The sequence below is a fragment of the Heterocephalus glaber genome, unplaced genomic scaffold, assembly GCF_053883595.1.
Source record: "Heterocephalus glaber isolate CG9 unplaced genomic scaffold, H.glaber_assembly_v1.0 deba00001673, whole genome shotgun sequence".
Lineage (NCBI taxonomy): Eukaryota > Metazoa > Chordata > Mammalia > Rodentia > Bathyergidae > Heterocephalus > Heterocephalus glaber.
The window spans coordinates 15,079,694-15,094,555 of NW_028258410.1; the positions used below are offsets into that span (position 1 = coordinate 15,079,694).

General features: G+C 39.4%; 1 protein-coding gene across 1 annotated transcript in view; it reads right to left on the reverse strand.

Moving 5' to 3' along the window:
• The window catches only part of Dok5 (docking protein 5), a 155,953-nt gene that overhangs the window by 73,558 nt on the left and 67,533 nt on the right, over positions 1-14,862 (reverse strand). The window contains exon 2 of the mRNA XM_004858020.4: positions 10,182-10,289. Coding sequence (XP_004858077.1) covers positions 10,182-10,289 — 108 coding nt within the window. The remainder of the gene's footprint in view (positions 1-10,181; positions 10,290-14,862) is intronic.

Consider the following 14,862-nt stretch of genomic DNA (forward strand, 5'->3'; position numbering starts at 1 on the left):
ACTGCCTAGCAATTAAAAGGGACTGTGGATGCACATAGAGGACACCTCAAGAGAGTTGTACCAAGTGAAGGAAGCCAACCAAAGCCTGCATACAGTATGATTCCATTTATATAATTTTTTGCCAATTAAAACAGAAACCACCTTAGTGCCCGCCGGTGGGGAGAGCTGGGAGAGGTGTCAATAAGAGGGTAACACAGAAGGAAGGTCATTGCTGACGGGACTGCTATGTCCTAACCTCGGTCATGGATACAGAGAACCATGGGTGACACACTTGCATCGAACTAAATACACACAGCAGGAGCACACGTTTGGGGGAATCTGAGTTGCAACAGTGCATGCATCAGGGCCAATTTCCTAGTTGTGATGCTGTGCCATAGACAGGCAAGATGTTGCCCCTGGGGAAAAGGATACACATTATGCCTGTTAGTTCTTACAGCTGCACAGGAGCCTATAACGTGCTCTCTCCAACTTCTTTACGTGATTGGGAATGTGCCGGAGAGTAAGCCAAGAATGCAGAGTCTCCAGACTGTTCTCCTCTCTCGTCCTCATCCAAACAGCTCCCCTTTTAGCTGTTTGAATACTGACTTGCCTGTATAAGGCATCTTATCAAGCAGATTCTATTCCTACCCATGGGGGCTAGGAAGATGGGCTGGGACCGGAATGCCTGGATCCTTTAATTCTCCCACCCGCAGCTGAGTCACATGGGGACGCCACTCAACCTCACGCATCTGAGCCTTCCTCTGGGTTCTGTGGGTACAACAGCACCTGCCTGAGAGGATGTTTATGGGATTAATAATTATTAGGATGACCAAAATAAAATGACTAGTTTAATGGTATTGTCCAAAAGTATATTTAAAAAAAATTTTATTAATAATTTATTCCTAAGGGCTTAAAATGTGTTAAGCACAGTATAAAGTACATACACTTTAAAAATGAAATTCTCATTAACCTTGTGAAATCAGTCCTATTTATCATTATCCCCATTTTAGAGATTAGGAACTGAAAACACAAAAAATTTACATGTTCACCTCAATAGTATTCAGGTAATGAGCTCCCTTTCTGATCCAAAACTGGTAGAGTATTTTTCTTCTTTCCATCACAAACTTATATGATAGTAAATGAATGCTGAAGTCACAGAGCTGAACACACAATACATCCCTGGCCTCTTGGAGCTCACTGTCAACCAGCAGTACCCAAAGATAAAAATTAATAAATGTGTGCACAATCCCAATAGTAGTAAGTTGCGTGAATTCAATATACTAGAGAATTGAGATTTAGAGTTGGATGGAGTGTTCAAATGAAGCCATTTTCAGGCAATTACATTTAAACTAGTTTCTAAAGAAAGAGAAGAAATCATGAGAAAATGTTTTACAAACCACAGAGCAGTAAGTGCAAAGGCCCTGAGGTGGAGAAGTGGAGGAAGTCCAGTGTAGCAAGGTGGCTAGTGCCATAGGACAGTCAGGGACAGATATGTGCTGGGCAAGAATCACAGAAGGTTCGGGAGTCTATGGTAACACTGATGAGCTTTGGTACAATTTTGAGTGTGATTGGAAGCTACCATAGCAAAACATCATAAAAAATATTTTCAAAAGTTCTTTGGGGGCATAGCCTTGATACCATTCTGTTCTTACAAATCACAGGGTATATAAGATGCAGCATTTGTGATTTGTCTTCAATCACAATTAGGCTACTCCTATAGCGAAGGCATAAGAACAAATTTATCCTTGGCAGTTCAAATTGTGTTTTTGACTAAAAACTATTTCTGGAAGAATGTGTGTGCCTGATTAAAATCTTACTGTAGGTGAAATGTTTGTGATGTTTTTCATCACAACATAGGTGTATATGTAAACTAATATAAATGACTGAAGCAAAATAAAAGGCTGGGTTCATTGAAAATACAGTATTATGGCCATTTCACTTATAATTCACTTGTAATTCATACATAGTGAAATAGCAGATCTAATGAATACAGTGTCACATGTTGATTTTTGCTTCCATTTTTTCTTTTTATTATCAATTCTGGAGGCAAATTAGACTTGAAAAACAGCGGCTCATAGCCCACCGCAACCCAGAAAAATATCTAGTTTGACTTACATTGTATTAAAAAGTTACCCTTAAATATTAGGAGTCTGTATTTCCTGTTTCTCTTGAAACAAATGTGTGACAACTGTGGTCCTACATTCCTGTAAGACAGTAATGGCCTGGTGTTGCACAATGTGAGAGCAAAGAAGAGCCCACAATGTGGAGAAGAGAGAAGGAATGGGTAAAATCCACAAAACCTTCAATGCACAAGGTTGATGTCAAGAAACACAACTTCGCCTTTTTTGGTAAAGTTACAAAGACTTAAGCTTCTTATTGAATGCAACCCGTGTAATTCATTGAGTAATTTTTGGAAATAATATAATCCCTACACTTGTAAGGAAGAGGAAGGAGTTGGTGAGATGTTGTCTACATGAGTCAAACCATTTCTTAAAATAGAGAAATCAGTCAAACATGTTAGGTGTTGATGTATTGGTCTCCATGGGCAGCCAGAGCAAAGCACCACGAAGGAGCCATCATCAACAATAGACATGTGGCCTCCCCGTGCTGGAACCAGAGTCCAAAATCAGTGTGCTGGTGGGGTTCCTTCTTCTCAGAGGCTCTGGGGGAGAATCTGTGCATGATTCTTACCTGGTTTCTGAGGGCTGCTCACAGCTGCTGCCACCTGGGCTTGTAAACACATTGCGCCCCTGTCTCCCTATCTCCAGCAGCATTTGCCTCGTGTCTCGTCTCCTAAGGCTACCAGCCATTGGATGAGAGTCCACCATAATCCCACAGTCATTTCAACTTGAAAATATTCACCGACACCCTCTTCTAATACATTACGTTCCCAGGACTTGAGTGTGTCTTGGAGGGCCCAGGTTCAACCCACAGGAGGAGTGGAGGGAAGAAGTATACACGAGTACTTTTGATTAAGAGCTTTTTTTTCAAGACAAGTTCTTGTTATGTAGTTCAGGCTTACCTTGAAATCATTATGCAGTCCAAGCTGGCCTCGAACTCACGGCAATCCTCCTACCTCAGCCTCCGCAGTGTGGGGACCACAGGCATGCACTATCACACACCCAGCCTATAAGCTTTCTCATACCATTTGATTTTTTTAAGGCATATATACATGTTCTAAATCCTGTAGTGTAAACATCTGTACAAAATATGATGGCACTATCGCTGTTCCCAGATGATGATCTCCATGGGGCAAAACCACAAACAGGTTCATTGATAGAGATTTGGCATGTGATTGATTAACACTGCCTTTTTTATTTCCAGTGTACCAATTGTTCTCCCAATATTTTCACTTTGCAGTTCTAGTAGTCCATAGCAATATCCTGGGTACCCTAAATGTCCCTGGAATCCAAAGTGTCTACTTTGGCCAGACACTGTGCTGGGTTCCTAGGATACAAAGATAAATAAAGCATGATTCCTATCTTCAAAGGGATTCAAAATCCAACAGAGAGTAGTCAGGTCTGTGGGCACATGATTGTGCTTGCCAGACTTCCTGTTATGGCTTAGACCCAGAAGGTCACCCTGAAGTCTCCCTGAAGTGTTCAGAAGTAGGGCTTTTAGAAGGTGATTGTAGATTAATCCACTGATTGGTCCATGGCTGAATGTGCCATTAGCAAGTGGGATTTGGTTGGACGATGGGGTTCACTGGGCAGGTGACCTGGAAGAGTCCATCTCTCTCCTCAGCTCTTCCCTTCTCTCTCTGTTTCCTGGTCATCATGAGGTGAGTAGCTTTCCTCTACCAGACCCTTCCACCATGCTCTCCTTGCCTTGGACCCAGCTGACTATGGACTGAACTGTCTGAAATCATGAGCCAAAATAAGCCTCCCCTTCTTTAAACTGGAATCTCAGGTATTTTGGCTGAGTGATGAGAAAGTGTTCCCTACTTAAAGTGCACTGGAAGATGAGGAAATTTTTTTTATATCTCTCATAATCAGGATTAGAATCAAATGCTCATGAGAGAAAATTCAAAATTATAGAGACTTAAAAGATAGAAGTTTATTCCTCTCACATAAAAGAAATCCTGAAGTAAGCAGTCCAAGGCTGACCTAGTTTTGTGGCATCAGAGAGCATGGACCAGGCTGGACACCTAGCTCCAGGCTTCTTTGTGTGTGACATGATCCACTCCTGTGTGCTCCTCAACCACGGTTTCTCAGTTTTGTGGGCCAACATGGCTGCCACCCATTTTCAGTCACCACAAAAGAAAACAATACGAGGAAGATTGGATCTTCCCGGCTTGTTCACCTTAGGCTAGGATCCTCCCTGCACAGCGGTCTGATGAAAGAGTCAGCACCAGCCAGGCACAATCCGCCACCCACGTGCACATAATTCAGTGTTTTCAGTGTGACTAGGGCATCATACAAAATTGTCATGTAGGTGACTAAACAGGGCGGATCCAGGAGAGTCAAAGGAAAGGTGAAGGCGGAATACAGTTTTTGAAGAATTGAGACGTTTTCACCACACAGACCAGGAAAGGCCGGGCATCCACACAGGCAGAAGAGCACGGGAAATCTGGTGATAGCCTGGGTAGGGGGCAACGAGGAAAGTGAACCAAGGGTGACTTCTTGGCCTCTGCCTGGAAGAACAGCGTGGAGCCAGGGACCTAGGAAAAAACTGGGCTCAAGTGGAGAAGTTCATTCCTTTTGAGCGTATTTAAGGGGACTTTGGTACTCTGGTATATACTGGAACTTTCTTGACTAGTAAAAGTAGAGGTACTTCAAACTGAATACTGAAGGCTTTGTTTCTTTGTTATTTTTGTTTTGTTTTGGTACAGTTAAGTTCCTCTATTTACTCTAAATATGCCTTAGAAATGTGGGCATAGGAGCATTCACCATTTAGGGAACGTGTCAAGGTATAGCTATAATTTAATTTATGCTGATGTTAAAAGTCATGTCCTTTTCACATAAATGAAGAAGACTTCCAGAACATGCCATGTGGGTAGTTTCTTAGAAAGCAGGAACAAGTGGGTATTTAAGCCTTGAAAGAAAAAGCTATGATATATTTTAAGAGTTTTAAAGACATATTAGAAACAGCCGTATCAGAAGAGATGTTTTACAGGAGGGGAAACTGAGTAAAAAAGAATAAGTCACTAGTACAGAACACATTCTGATATGGGGCGGGGAGGGGGGGGAGAATAAAGAGACAAATTGGAAGAAGTTCCAGAGAAATAATTTTTAGGACAATAACTCCTTCCAAGGAACCTGGAACCTATTTTTTCAAAAACAATGAAACAGGTTTTGCATTGACTTTGGGCATTATAAGAATGGTCTGCTCACTAAAAAAAGCTCTAGAGTGACAGAAAGGTAAGCCTGAAGGGATTTGGCAAAATGGCAAGGGGGAGGCAATAATTTCCAGCAGTTAGAAAGTCTTTCCTCTTTCACATACATTCACATTTATCTTTTAATACACAGATTAACCTTATAATTTTGATGAAGGAGGAAAGATCATCCTTAGTTGTTCACTGTTCAGACAGCAGTGAGCCAAGTCAACATTTAATTCAAAAAGTAATGCATAAAAGCTGTTGTTTCCAGACACTTCCTCAGAATTAACCTGGTCCACGGAATATATGATTTTTTTTTTAAAGAGTCCTTGACCCAGTCAGTTTTGGAAATGCTGGCTCATAGTTAAAGGTTACTCAGGTGTCCTGTGTTTAGGACTTTTCAGAGGCTGTGATAAACTACAGTGGATTATGAGTCTCAATGTGGGGATGTAATGTTGCAGCTCCCAAATTTCTTTGACCACAAAGCCCTGCTAATGACCAGAGTCTGTTGTACATATTTTTGGAAACATCAGCCTTGAGCACGTGTTGAAATCATCCTTCTGGTCCAATGTGAACTGGATAGTTCAGGCTCAGCAGTGTGTGCATATGGGGAAGCTCATATGGGATAAACCGTAGAGGCCACCTTTAAACACAACTAAACAACTGGACAAAAACACAGCGGTAAAGCCGCCACTAGGACCCAGATTTCCCAAGTCCCAATCTGCATACTTCCAACCACTCAACATTCCTTGGTCTAAAAGCAAAGGGTGTTTTTCCTTCCACTTAGACTTTGTCCCAAGTGTTTCTCACTCCCCAAATGTAAAATTATGCAAGAAAACTTTCAACCTCTCTAGTGAGGCCAGTAACTTTCTTTCCTGAATGCAAACAGGGACTGCGCATTTACAAGAAGGTCAAGAACTACATTTAAAGTCACTGGAGTTTTAATATGGTTGCAATTACAGTTAATCAAATTCACAGCCGTCTCTGACAGCTCAGCATGCTTGAGGTGTACTTCATGGAGGAGGGAAAGAAATGGAAAATGAGGCATTCTCTATGTGCATTATTCATATATTTATTTTCCAAATTTTGCAAATGCACCTTTGGCTACATTTTCAGGAAGGAATGAATCAAGTGTTTAAATTCCATAATCTCTTATATGAAAATTTCTACAAAAGATTCAGATATTCAAAATTGGCATTGTAAAAAATAACATCCCGAACACTACAATGTGCACTCACATGTACTGAGATTTCCTTGGGCTGTGCTCTGTATCGATCAAGTGGCATAATGTCCATTTCTTCCTTTCTTTTGGGAATTGCTTTATTTGTATGAGAACAGACTCCGAAGTCTGGTCACATCATGCTTCGTATAACCTCGACATTTTAACATCAGGATTCATAAATTACACAGCATTTAGTTAAAAAATGCATGTCTCAGAATTACTCCAGCTTTTTATATGCCCCCAAGAGATTAATACTAAATGCATCAGATCTAAAAGAGTAAAGAGGATGAATCGGCTACAATAACTCATCAAGGGCTGGGAGGCTTAATGTAGATAATTCTCCATTCTGATGCTTTGAACTTTCATTAATGGTTATTACAGATGAAAGAGAATGTGGCTTACCACACGTTGCCCGAAGATTTGCATATTAAATTGCAAAGCCAGCAGGTAAAAATCTGAAATAGGGCAAATGGCTTTGTCCTCAGCTTCCTCTCACTCCATTCACTTTCAAGGGAGAATTCTTCAATCCACTTTGGCTTCACACTTGAATCTGTCCTCTTTCGACTTCCTAACCCTGGGCAGTTCTGTTCCCATCACCACCCACCCACCCACCCCATTTCCTCCAAAGTGAAGTTTCTTTTCCTGCTTTCAGCTGCCTCAAATAGACATTTTGTTTGTTTGTTTGTTTGTTTGTTTTTCTGAGACAGGATCTCACTACATAGTCCAGGTTGGCCCTGAACTCACTATGTAGCCCAGGCTAGCCTATCCCAAGGGCTGCGATTATAGGTGTGCACCACCACGCCCACCCAGCTGAGATATTTTTTTAATGGTAAATTAAATAAAAAATATGCCACATCAACATTATATATATTCCACCTCCTCTGTTGATAATATTGTCTTGTTTTTTTTAGCCAGACTTTAAAAAGTGTTACTATGTGTGAAGTACTAGTAATTAATAGTGATGGTGGAAGGCAGATCTTATTTTATGCTAGGGACAGGAAGACAACAGGAAACAGCAAGTAACTATGTCTACAGTAATAAGTGCTAAGCAAAACAACAAAAAAAGAGAGACTAGAAGGGAGTGTGTAGGTGGGTTCCACTTTAAATCAGGGGTTCAAGGAATGGTCTCAGAGAGGAATTTGAGCAATGTTAAAGGAGTGATTTATGTGGGTTTGGAGGATGGGAGAATTCGGGGTGAGGGGGCAACTAGAAGAGGAATAAGGGTAAGAATGTGCCAGGCATTGTCTGAAGAAAACAAAGATCTCGAGGTACCTGGAACAGAGAAAATGGGATTTGAGAAACTGGCAGATGGGATTCCACGGGCAACAGGGAGTCAAATCCTGGGCTCCTTCAGGCCATGGCAAGAACTGGACTGAAGGATTTGAGATGAAGGGCATCATGATGTGCTGGAGACTGAAGAGGGCCGAGAATGAGCAGGTCAGTGGCTTGGCACCCAGGGGTGGCCACACAGGTTGTGGGCAGTGTTCAGTCTGGACCCGGCTGGAGCATTAAGCCAGCACCTCATGCAATGGACTGAACTGGAGCAGTTCCTACAGTCTTCACGCCTTTCTTCTCATAGGTATGCATGGATCTACCAGGAAAACATGACCTGTTTCTTCATTTTTGTGCCTTCAGAAAGGTAAGCATAGGGAATTGTAAAGACTAAAATATTTCTTGATACATTTGGAACTCTACCAAAACAAGGAAGGACTCAAGGGCATCAGTGGCAACACACAATGACCAAAGAGCACATGGGTCAGCAGTGCACTGTAAAGTGACAGACTGGCTGAGGTGTTCGGGAGACTCGCTGAAGCGTAACTGCAATTTCTGGCTACCTAAGCTCTGTGTTTGGCCAACAAATGAGCTAAATATCCCCCTTGGACTTTTGGAGCTTGCTTTGAAGGTAAGACCTCTCCAGCAAAAATAAGCCATTCCTATAGCATTGTTCAGCATCTTGTTATTAGGTAAGGTTGGCTACACTGCGATAAACGGCACATAATGCATCTGGCCTCAAATAACTGGACACCAGTAGTCTAGAGCATGACAGAAATGGAGAGCATGGCTCACAACTGTCTGCAGCGGTTCACTGGCTTCATGGATCATTGCTCCTGAGTAATAGATCTGTAATTCAACAACTCCTTCTTGAGCACAGAAAGGAAAAAAAAATATTTGAATAGTAGAAATATCTGGCATATGGAAGATAAATGGTAGAGAAAATGTGGACTCATAAGAAGTCTAATTGGGTGTTTCCACAAGGAGCGGGGAGGCTGGAATGGGGTTGGAAGGACCTGCTTCCCAGATCCTGGGGAAATCAAACACATGGAAGATACTGCCCTTGATTCCCTTCTCCTTTTGTCGCAAAGCCTTGATTTGTATGCTTTCTTCCCTTTTGTATGTACAAATGGACCAGGAACCTACAACATTCTCTGCATTTCTTTAATTTGAGAAATAAACTAACTTCCCTACAGCTTTTCTTCCTTGCAGAAACAAGAGGTCAAATAGGGCTTTAGTAAGTGTTGTAAAGTCCCAGCTTCTGAAAGAAACAGGGGGAAAGGAAAGCCAGTTCACTCCCCGCATCTGGCCAAACCGTCTGTGTTAACAGATTACTGGCTTCACATAAAATATGAAATGGCAGAGAGGCCCAGCCCCACTGAATTCTCTCCCAGTGAGGATTTCTTCACATAAAGAACCAACATTTAAAATGTTCCATCACAAAACTAAGCATAGGTCCTCCAGAAACAATAGAGGCGTATTGGGAAATAATGGGGGTGTTGGGAAGGAGTAACAATGTACTTTTACACATCTTCATGAAAAGAGAAAATGCAGACAAGGCATTAACAAGGATCATGAAAAGCATTGCCATGCAGAATAAAAGCTCTTCTTAACCTGCGAATCCAAACAGTAAGTAAATCTTGTAATTACTTTTATGTGCTTCTCCCGAATGATGTATTTTAACCCATCATTACTGCTACAGTGACAAAGTCTCACTATTACTAAAATAAAAATTTCAAGTCTGAATTAAACTTACCCATCAAATTTAAAGAAATCAACTAAAGGAGGGAACTTCCTCTGTTCCACCCATCCTGTGTCTTCTGTCCCTCCTCCTGGCTTCCTTCCCTACATTTCCCAAGCCTTGAAGGAGTGTCATTCAGCATCAGGCAGTGCATTAGTCACAGTGAGACCTACTCTTCTCCCTCAAGGGGCCTCACTGTAGACAATTGGGTCTCTATTCAAATAGAAAATTTACATAACGACATACATCATGAGCATTTGTTTTTATCTTTGGAGGACTGGGAATTGAACCCAGAGCCTCCCACATGCTAGGCAAATGCTCTACCTCTGACTCACAGTTTTTAAATTTTACTTTGAGACAGTCTGGCCAAGTTGCCTGGGCTGGGCTCAAATTTGTGATCCTCCTGCCTCAGCCCAACAACATGGTAAATTCTACATCAGAGAAGGAAAAACAACAACAAAAAATAGGAAACCTCAGGAGTAGTTATTTATCTGTCAATTATTCTAGACAATTAAGGAGTAGACATTCTTTTAGGGACTCTTTGTCCACAGAAAATGCATTATTATGATCTTTGTTAAATAATTTAGACAATGAATTGCATTTAAGCCTCATAAACAGATCTCTCCAAAGCTGCAGCAGCATGGGCTTACCTTATGGTAACACCTAAAATACGCAGCACGTTCATCAGAAAATTTCTCCAATCTTTTTGGACCCTTGCTTGAAGCTTTCTTGAATACTAACCAGCATCGCTGATAAATCTGGAAAGAAATACAAAGACTGAGCTGGAGATCTCCACTGATTCAGTTGTCACTAACATTTGCATTTAAATGTTTTTTGTTTTCGAAATCTTTGCCTGTAAAACATTCACAAGTCAGAAATCTGATGTTGCTTTGGGAAAATAAAATTTTAAAAACCAAATTGTTTCCACAGTGAGCAAAGCATACAATGCAGATAATTACTGGAATCAAAAGGAAGTAAGTATCTGAAGGCAGATTTTTGTACATGTTTTAATTACAATTATCACTGGGCACATTTGGGAAAAAATTACCAGAGATTTTTTTAAAATCCCAAATTAGTACAAATAACATAGGCATTCAAGACACATGATCTAATTTCAAATGCAATTAAATCTGAAAATCATGGACTTGATAATACCCTAAAGAGATGTATGTGACTTAGAATGAGATACCCCATGTGGTGATTCCTCATAATTGATGGACCAAGCACTGGATCAGCGAATAATCGGTTGATCGACGCCAACTAGATTCTTACTTAGGAAATTCACACCAGAGACTCTATGGTTATTTCCTGAAGAGACCAACACTGATGGTTATAAATGGAAGGTGGTGGCTGAGTTGACTCACTGTGTGATAGGTAAGTAGTGGGAACTGTGGTAAAGAATTGGATCATTTCTACTCTAAGAAGAAGGATATTATAATTCCTTGTAATCTTTTGATTGTGTATTGGAGATCTCCTTCCAAGTTTCTTAGAAATCATCTCTATCCCAGGGACCCTCCCTACCAGTATCACTACATCAGGGTCTGATTGTAGCAGCTAAAACCACCCTAATGGGAGTAATAAAGATTAAATTAGTATATTAAAATTTAATAATACCTAAGAGAGAAACTATAAAGAGCTCATGATCACGTGAAAAATGATGTTCTCCAAAAAACAAATACGATGAGATTTAAGTCTAAAAATTAACAAGAATTTAAATTACCGATAACATTTATTGATGATAAAGTTCCAAGTGGCATTATTACTTCACTGGTGATCTTTAGAGGCCATTTAACACCAATAACCTTAAAAGAATGGGAATTTTTCCAAAAGCAAAGGCTCCCAAGATATAGCTAACAAACAAGAAATTCCATATTAAAGACAGAAGGGAGATCCTTGCTCCATCATGATTATCTTTGATTCTTAAATTACCTTCAAACTACACAAAATATACGTGAATTTATATATTCAATCCATAAATACATTTTTTATACTTTAAAATTTAAGATTCTCTAAGAAGAAACAAAACAAAGCCTACATAAAACATTTAATCATTCAACCCATAGTTGATTTAAAACATCTCTTGCAGTTCTATTAATACTTGGCAGATGGGAGAGGAATTCAAGTTTGCTCCTACTCATCTGCAATGTTTAATATATTCTATTTTACTCATCTGTCCTAGTAAATTATCAGTTGCCTTGTTTGGAGTGGTCAAAAGAACATCAACTTATTCTTGCTGCAGTTTACTTCCAAATAAAGAGGGCTAGATAAGCATCAGATCCCTATGTATGTATACTGAAATGTTAGCAGTATTATTTATAATAATGAGAATTAGAAACTACTCAATTATAACTTCACTGGGTTAAGGAAGGCTCAGTAGGTTAGTAAAGCAAGCTCCCGGGTATGTCTGGGTTAACCATGCAGTTGTGACCTTAGCCACTATATATGATCCCTAGCCCAATCCTTTCCAGCACTGCTCCCCTACTCTGCTTCCTGGGGACCATGAACAAGCAGTTTTGCTCTGCCATGACCTTCCACTAGGATGTTTCTGCCTCAGAGCCTGCCAAATCTCTTGAAACCATGAACTAAATTAAACCTTTCCTCCTTTAAATTCTATGTATAGGGTCTTGTGTCTCAGCAACAGGAAAGCTGACTAATACAGAATGACAAAGTAAATTACATCACTTCTATAGTATGTAATTAATATATGTTATTCATCTGTAGAATAACATTGATAGTAATATATACTAAATATAGTCCACATAAATATAGAAATATATATTATATGTCTATAAGATAACACAGTAATATTAAAACTATAGTAATTAAAATGTTGATATAGTAAATTATGCTGTGTTAGCTAGCAACAGGATAACATAGGTAACTCATGTGAAATGAGTATCAGAAGGAATCTGTAATGACATGGAAAAGTGTACATCATGTATTATGGAGGAAAACAACATAAAACTTTATGTTGTGATCTCTATTGTATTAAAAGTACACAAAAAGATTTTTTAAAATACCAAAATGTTGGGCAGGGGCTTTAGCTCAGTGGTTCTGCTACTTGCCTCAAAAGCACAAGGACCCAAGTTTGATCCCCAGTACCAAAAAAAAAAAAATACCAACTAAAAGTTAATACTGTAATTAAAGAGAACTGTTATCTCTTAAATACCTAGAGGTATTATCATTAAAGTCAATTGCACAGGTTTTTATCTTTCTTAGTTACTGAATCCATCAAGGGACATAAAACATGGGGATGAAGGGGGAAAAGCAACTCAATGGAGAAAGACCAATCTCTTCAACAAATGGCTCTAGATCAACTGTATATCCATAGGCAAAGAAGAAAAGAAAAATAAATTAAAAGGCCCAAGTTATACAACAATTAAAATTGTCTTGAATATAAAGTAAAACGATAATACTTTAAAAAAAAAAGAAAATGCTTAGGATTATGGTCTGGACAATGAGTACTCAGACTTAATGTCAAAAGTGGGATCCATGAAAGGAAGACAACAAACAGGACCTCATCAAAATGAAACACTTTTGCTATATGAAGACCTTGTTAAGAGGATCAAAAGACAAGCTAGAGGCTGAGAGAAAATATGTGCAAACCCATATGTAAGCAAGGGCTAGTATATAAAATATATAACTTTCAAGCTAAAAGAAATCCAACTTATAAAAGGACAAGATCCAAATGAACAAAAGATACCTCATCAAAGAGGATAGATGGTCACAAATCACATGAAAAAGGGTCCAACACCATCAACAATAAAGAAGGGTAAATTAAAACTACAATGAGATATCACTACACACCAATCAGATTGGCTGAAATAATAATAAGAATAATACATGATACCACCTCCAATTGTTAGCAAAGTTATGGAAAAACTGAATCACTCATATACTGTTGGTGCGAATGTAATCTGGTCAGCCACTTTGAAAAATGAGTGCCATTTTCTTAAAAATAAACTGCAAGTGGGATACAACCAACAGTTGTACACTTAGAAATTTAACACACAGAAATGCAAAGTTATATCCCATCACACACACACACACACACACACACACACACACACAGAGATCTGCAAATGAATGTTCATAGTGGCTTTATTCATAACAGCCAAAACCTAGAAACTATCCATAGGACCTTCAGGAAATGAATGGTTGGACAAACTGTGTTACATCATATCATGGAATACTACTTAGCAATAAAAATAATGAGCTATTACTGTGTGCAATAATTTTAACAAATCTCCAGAGAACTACGCTGAGTGAAAAGAAATGTCAAACCCAATAGGTTGCAGTTTTACAGTGCTGGGAATCCATCCCAGGGCCTTGAGCAGGGTAGGAAAGCACTGTACCACTGAGCTACTCCTACAGTCTTATCTAGCACTCTTGATGAGAAAAAATTATAGAAATGGGAAACAGATCAGTAGTTGTTGGAGCTTAGAGATGGTGAAGTGAAGAGAAAGGGCGTGGTCACAAAACATCAACATAAAAGACCCTTGTGGTGCTAAACTGCTATCACCTTCACTGCATCAGGGGTAATATTTTATTTATGGTGTCATAGTGTATTTGGGGAAGACATTAAACCAGCAAAATGGAAAAGTGCATAGATGGATCTCTGTGGAATATTTCCTAAGACTGAACAAAAATGTGTTTTGATCTCAAAATATACTTTTTCAAAATGAAAAGATACAAGAAGAGTTAAACAAGTTCTTAAAATTGCAATTACAACCTAATCTAGTAACTATCATCTACATTATTCTCCAGCCTCCCCGCCCTGCTCTGCATCACATCACAGTCGTCTAATTAACCACAAGACAGCCACTTTAAGAAGGCAACTTCCAAGAGTCACAGGTAGACTACAAGGAGTCAAGCTCAGAACCCTCTTTGGGCTAGAGAACCATTCTGGTTGCTAAGGTTGGCAGGGACTCTTACACATGCTGCTTATGTCTGAAGAGCCTGGAGGACAATTGGCTCCCTGGACTTTGTGCCACCACCTGAGGATGGTAATTACAGTGAGAAATGACTGTCACTCTACTTGTTCAAATAAAAGGTGCAGGAAATAGTTTTCCTGACTGTCATTCTATAATTGGAACCTCTTGCTTTTATACATGTCCATGAGAAAGTGCTCAGAAGTGGAACATTCTGAAGGTAGCCAAAAATATACCCATTCCAAAAAACATACTTTTACTAGGAAAGATATTTTAAATTTCTCACATTATGCCTCAATTTTCAGATCCAATTTTTAATGAGTGCATTTCTAACTTTTTTAAAACATTTGTTCATTTTCATCTCAGTTGAGCAGGATTTGTCTGGCTTCTTTCCAAAGGC